Raw genomic sequence first — 6,315 nt, 5'->3', positions numbered from 1 at the left:
GAATAGCATGCAGTAGTTTCACATAAGGTGATCATGATCATGCCCTTGTTGCAGTAGTATTACTAGTAATCAATACACTACACCAGCCAATATCTGATCAACAATGATCGAATTGAGATAAAGCGGATATATTTGAGTTCCGCTTAAAACAATAGAACTTTTCAGGGACTTGTGACACTACTGTTAAAGTATGTTACAACAAATGCTAATTACTGTAAAACAATACCAAAAAAAATAATTTATATTCGGTGTTATGTTCCCAAATCATCCAGTGAGACATTTTTTCATTGTTCTTGGTTCATGATGCATGTTTCAGAAGCGATTTCAAAAACTCGTGCCTCGTGTTTCATCGGGGTTTCCAAACACGAGAAAACTGATGAAAGCACGAGGCCGTAGGTACAATTAGCACGAGGCCGTAGGCCTCATGCTTTCATCAGTTTTCTCGTGTTTGGAAACCCCGATGAAACACGAGGCACGAGTTTTTGAAATATTACATAAAGCTTCTACACGTAACGTTTTATCGGTGTTTTGATAGGCTGTTAGGTCATGAATTATTGATGAGTTTTTAATTCGCAATGATTAAATGCGTACGTAACTTAAGCAAGCTATATATCTCCCAAACGAGCTTGGTGACCTATTTTCTCAATTGCACCTTTCGAGTCACCATAATGTAGGGAACAATCGAGAAAAGTTTAAAGAAAATCTTACGATAACTTCTATTACTAAGGAATCACCTTAAGAGATTTTGGTTACGACGAAAAAGAATTCGGTTTTCACGGTTTAAGATCGGGAGGGCATCTCTTGCAGTTTAGAATAACTATAATTCGTCAGAGAGATTATTGAAGTTGCGTGAACATGGAAATCCACGTTGCAAAAGTCATGTATGTATTAGAAGGCATATCAGACGTTTTTTATCTGTTTCCTCATTAAGGATTTTTTATTCGTTTGCATTTGCATGAAGTATCTTGTCTAGGATGTCCATCTGATTGTAACCAATAAATGTCAGTTGTTGGATTGCCTGAGCAACCAACCAATTATGAGGTCGTTTGTTGAAAATACTTTATATCAGGAGCTCATCAAGAGGAGCCTCTATCTCCTCTAATTCCTTGAGTCAACCCTTTCCCGAGTAAATTTATTTTTAGGAACAGGTTTTTCCCGCGAAAAGTATCATAATTCCCTTGACGCTGAGATAGCTCTGTTTTGATTGGCTTTTACAACAGTGGGCGTGCTGAATGTCCCAAGGGAGATTGGCTTTTACAACAGTGAGCGTGCTGAATCTCCCTAGGGAGGTGTTCTATAAATAAATCTACTCGGGAAAGGGTTGACTCCGAGACCAAGTATGGGAGATAGAGGCTCCTCTTAATGAGCTCCTGTTTATATTCATTTGAGCGTAGTGAATTAGAACGTAATACACTTTCCTACACAGACTGTTGAGAAACCCAAAAATTTGGTTTTATCAACGGAGTTGATAATGTAAATTGGCCACCCGCGTACAGAGATTCTAAATCTCTGTACGGTGGCCAATTTACATTGACATTTTTTGATAATGTAAATTGGCCACCGTACAGAGATTCTAAATCCCTGTACGGCGGCCAATTTACATTATCAGCTCCGTTGATAAAACCAAATTTTTGTATACTACTTCCCCACCGACGCAGCACCAGTTTCTTTAGAAACTACCCCTTTCATTCATTTGTTGAGAAACCCAACTCTCATTGATTGTTTTGTCCTCCGGGGTCCCAACTTCTTTTACAGCTGGAGAGTGATCAGCAGACTAAAATGAAACTCTCTTTAAACTTAAAAAAATTATCTGGAGAAGATTCAGAACAGCCTCAATTTTCCAGTTGGGCAGATAGCTCTGAATCAAAAAGTTGTTTTTATTTTGCAAAGGGTTTCAACGTAAGCAGCTAATTACTTTGCAGTAATGAAAAAGTGGGAATTGATGAATTCGTTTGTATGTTGGATATAAGCATTTAAGGTGGCTGGAACCAGTTTCACTACTTTTAAGGATTGTCACTACAACACTGTATCACGTAACAGCAGTATTATGGTACCATATGTGAAACACCAATTACTGCTTAACGAAATGCACCCACTGTTGTAACGAAATAGGTTACCATGGCAACATGAAACCCATCCCAAAACATCCTATATTTTGTCTTTCCTTGCTTATATTTCAAAAATGAGCTATGTGACCCTCATTTTTTGGGTTAAGGACCAATAATAATCAATTTATATTTTTATTACATTGTGCAATTATCTGAAATCCAGGAAGTAAACATTACAGCTTACAATATTTTTCGTTACAGACATCCACAGCAAACATACAAATATCTTTTGAAAGGATGTCATAAATAACTCATTGACAGTCAATGTAAATTTCACACACCTCTGTTTCAGGCCAAAAGAAAAACTAGAAGTCTAATCCAAGGTACACAGTCATGAATATTGAAAAATATAATATGCGTGCTCTTTGATGAACAAGGGTTTCAACAAAGCTGGTTACTGGCAGTCTAGCACCTGGTCCACCTAAAGGACCTCTTACCTCGAATTGTTTAGCCTGTGAACAGGCTCTAGTGTTTGGGTTTGTGCTGCAAAGGGCCTTATTCGCACAGCACCCATATTGGCCATAGACAATAGATTTCGTACGCTGAGCCTCAAGTTTAAATGTTTGGGAACAAGTTTCGGTGGGGCAAAACAAAAGTTTTTAATCCTTCGGGAATCAACATGGCCACTGTGTGATTAAAGACCCATAGCAGCTGCTAATATTTCACCATTGCTAGCAGCTCATGGAAAAAGTTATTTAAACCCCTTGATGAGATTCCAATATGACTAAAATAAATGTTTCTTCATGAACATGTAAGCTTAGGCAAGGAGGCAAACTGGCCTATTATTTATAGCTTGTTTTTTTAAGATATCTACTTTTCATGGAACCATAGTTGGCCCTTATACAAATGATATTGGTATTTATCAAACAAGTTGACAAAAGTAAATTAAGCACCCTTAGAAAGATTTTCAGGCAGGATGTTTGGAGCATTAGCCATTTTTCAAAGAAACACAGTGGTCCACGTGACCCTTCCAAGACTGCGATCACAATTAGGTGTTGAGATTCACACTCCATCAAAATTACAAAATCTATTCAATACAGCCGAAACAAATTATTCTACACAAATAAGCTTTTCCAGGAAGTCTTTGAGCTCACTGTATGACAGCCAAAGTTAACAAAATGACTAGCAAGGCATACGCCTTACTAGAAAAAACTTTATTTGATCCATCCATCATCAGGCAGTTGGAAAAATCAGCATTTGGCTTGGTGTAAATATAGGAACCTCCCCACATCTTCTCACACAGGTTAGCACCATTTCTATACATCATTTCATAGGTTGTACAGTTCTTGTTGGCTGGGCAGAAGTTTTCTCCATGAACGGTGAAGTTGTAGTCAGAAAGGACATTTTCTACACAAATCTGATCCATCTTGCAGGCTTCAAACCAATCATCACAGAAGCCAGAACAAACTGGCACGCCTAAGTAAAAAAACAAAGAGAAAAGCTGGAATGTTTGGTCGCACTCCAACACATCCATATTTTATAGGTCTGGGCCTGGTTGTTCAAAAGCCGATTAACGCTAATCTTAGGTTAAAAATTAACCAAGAGGTTTACTTCTCTACTCCCAAATGCTTTTCAACGCTGATATTCGGCAAAACTTTAGATTAGAATAAGTTAACCTTGAAAAACAGAGATAAGGAAAAGAAACTTTCATCAAAAAGCTGAAAACATAAAACAAAAGTTTACTCTAATCCTGGATTCAGTTAAGGGCCCACAGACGGATTTCTCGTGCGTTGCTAAGGAAGTGAAATGTTACTTTCGGTAACTGACGTCATCATATCATGAGCTGACAAGAAAACCCACTCACAAGCAAAAGTCACCGCACAAACTGTTGTTTCCATCAAAGGTTTTTCCTCGCCCTTCCTCACGCTCGTTCTCAGATCAACTGCGCTTGCGTAAACGAACTGACTTCTGGTTTGAGAAAAAAGCTAAATTTCTGGCAGTTTTAAATTGAATTAATTTTTTTTACATGGCACATTTCACCCCCAAATACAGAATATAGCTAAGCATTGATTTTTTAAAATCATCTTTTTTGAGAAAGTTATGGGTATTTCAGTATCGTTTATGTCTTTAAAAATAACATTTTTCAAAATAAAAAGAAAACCATGCTTGGCTGGATGCAAAAACAAATACAAATTATCAAACCATCGATTACATACCCAAATTGCGTAGCACGGAGACAAATTTAGAGTTTTCTTTTATTGGTCACGTGACCATGGGCGTGGTATGATGATGTCATATTTAGGGTCATTGGCTTACAAAAGTTGGAAACTGACCAAAATAATGCCAAATTCTCTCAAATTACTTAATCATTACATACTTAGCAACGCACCCCAAAAAATACGTCAGTGGGCCCTTAATCGGCTTTCGAACAACCGGGCCCAGGAGTATTTCCCAGCCCAATACAAGAATCTCTGTATCTAATTTTGGCATAATTAGAGCAAGCCCATCATTTTTCTTTTGATCAAAGAAGTCACCTTTGAATATTGAAAAGTGTGGTGTTACATGTATTGGCTATCCCTGAAAATTTGGGCCCTACACTACATACCAGGCATGTATAATATGTATTCCTCATGCAATATAATTATGTTTTAAACACTCAAATTTATGAGAATGAATGAATAAGCTCATTAGCAAATCTGAAACGCAGAAATTAACAATGTGATGTCATCCTGATGGTTGCATTTTTTCCAAACCGGGGAACAATCCGAAGGGCAGGCGTAGGAGGAGGGGGGGGGGGGGAGAGCGGGAATGTTTGTGTAGTGTTTATTCCTATTATAATCTATGTCTTAGCTGTCAAGTAACCGGTAGTCATTGGTCAGCACACCCTAAGCCGCAGTTATGTGATTATTGTGAAGATATCATTGTACATATAGATACTTGATTCAGTTGTAATAAAGCGATTGTGCAAAGCACTTGGCCTGACTCACTGTGTACTCTATAGTAGTATTTCGAACCCTAATACACAACAGTTTGGAATACAAGGGTATCATTTTTCATGAAACCGACCAGTTGGCTGAAGATTTTATCTAGGCTAAGGAAACCAGGAAAAGACTGAACAAACTGAAAAGTGTGGTGTTACATAAATCCCTTTTTGAGAGAGAAAGTATTGTGTTTTGGCAAGACTGTGCTAGTGACCTCACTAACTTCTGGAAAACAGCTACTTTAGGATAGGGGTGTGTGGGGAGTTTCCTCCAGTATAGAGTATGTGCACAGCGGCCATATTGGAGGAGCGAAACAAAAGAATGATATTCCTTTGGGGAATAAATGTTATCTTTAATTGTTTTGGTCCTCCAACATGGCCGCCGTGCACATACTCTATAGGGTAGTAAAATTCAGTTGAACTAGCTCTGGTATAGGCTAAGGGTCCCAGCGGCACATCCCCATCCAGAAACTCCTAAAGTACCAGCCCCGGGGGAAAATATTGACAAGTTCCTTTATCCTCTTATTAGTTTCCAATCCAATTTCTCCGGTAAGCTGAAAAAAGTCTGTATGTTAATGAGACATTTAAACAGGAATAATAAGGACAGCAAAGATCCCATACAGAAAGCCATGCACAAAGGAAATATAAATACCTATAATTGCACCCTTTATAGATTTGCTTGCATACTTATAAACATCTGGAGAACACTGGTAAAAACATTCCTGCAAGGAAAATCCAAAGATAATTTTTTAGTAAGGTCCATCATAGACCAGATGGCAATAAAACACCAAAACTAAAATTCCACATAAATTTTGCATTATAACAAAGCATGCATTCTTCTCTCCCTCCAAACATGAGGACGTTACCTTACAAAAAATGGTATTAACCCAATGACCCCTGAGAGCAACACTTAAGATTTTACTTTGTCTAACGGCAGATGATTTTACTTGTCAAGGGGGGACATCCTAGGGCGTTTGAAGTGTGAATGGGTTAATACATTACTCATACCAATAACAATGTATTATTTTTACTTTGTACTGGCTTCATCATCAAGTGTTTTTGACATCAATCTTATTTTTATTTCTCATCCACTGGACCACGCCCCAAGTTGCTCAGTTTCAACAGAGGTTAGACGTGCGAGTCTTAAATTGTAGCATATGATGCGCAAGAGAACTAAGACGATCCACTACCGAAGAACACTCGCAATCGTATAACTGATAATGTTTTTTATTCGATCTGAAATTAAAATGTACAATGTATTCTAATTAACTAAATCAATTGGTAATA

General features: G+C 37.8%; 1 protein-coding gene across 2 annotated transcripts in view; it reads right to left on the bottom strand.

The window, feature by feature from the left end:
- Nucleotides 1-2,226: 2,226 nt before the first annotated feature.
- Nucleotides 2,227-6,315, bottom strand: part of LOC137968026 (riboflavin-binding protein-like) — a 5,501-nt gene continuing 1,412 nt past the window's right edge. For both annotated transcript variants that reach the window (XM_068814640.1, XM_068814641.1), the window contains exons 2-3: nucleotides 5,681-5,750; nucleotides 2,227-3,524 (exon numbers count right to left, since the gene is read on the bottom strand). In XM_068814640.1, the coding sequence (XP_068670741.1) occupies nucleotides 3,199-3,524; nucleotides 5,681-5,750 (396 nt within the window). In that variant the 3' untranslated portion in view covers nucleotides 2,227-3,198. The remainder of the gene's footprint in view (nucleotides 3,525-5,680; nucleotides 5,751-6,315) is intronic.

Source organism: Montipora foliosa, chromosome 8 (genome assembly GCF_036669935.1).
Source record: "Montipora foliosa isolate CH-2021 chromosome 8, ASM3666993v2, whole genome shotgun sequence".
Lineage (NCBI taxonomy): Eukaryota > Metazoa > Cnidaria > Anthozoa > Scleractinia > Acroporidae > Montipora > Montipora foliosa.
The sequence above is the reverse complement of the archived record's forward strand: the minus strand, read 5'-3'. Positions and strand labels throughout refer to the sequence as shown.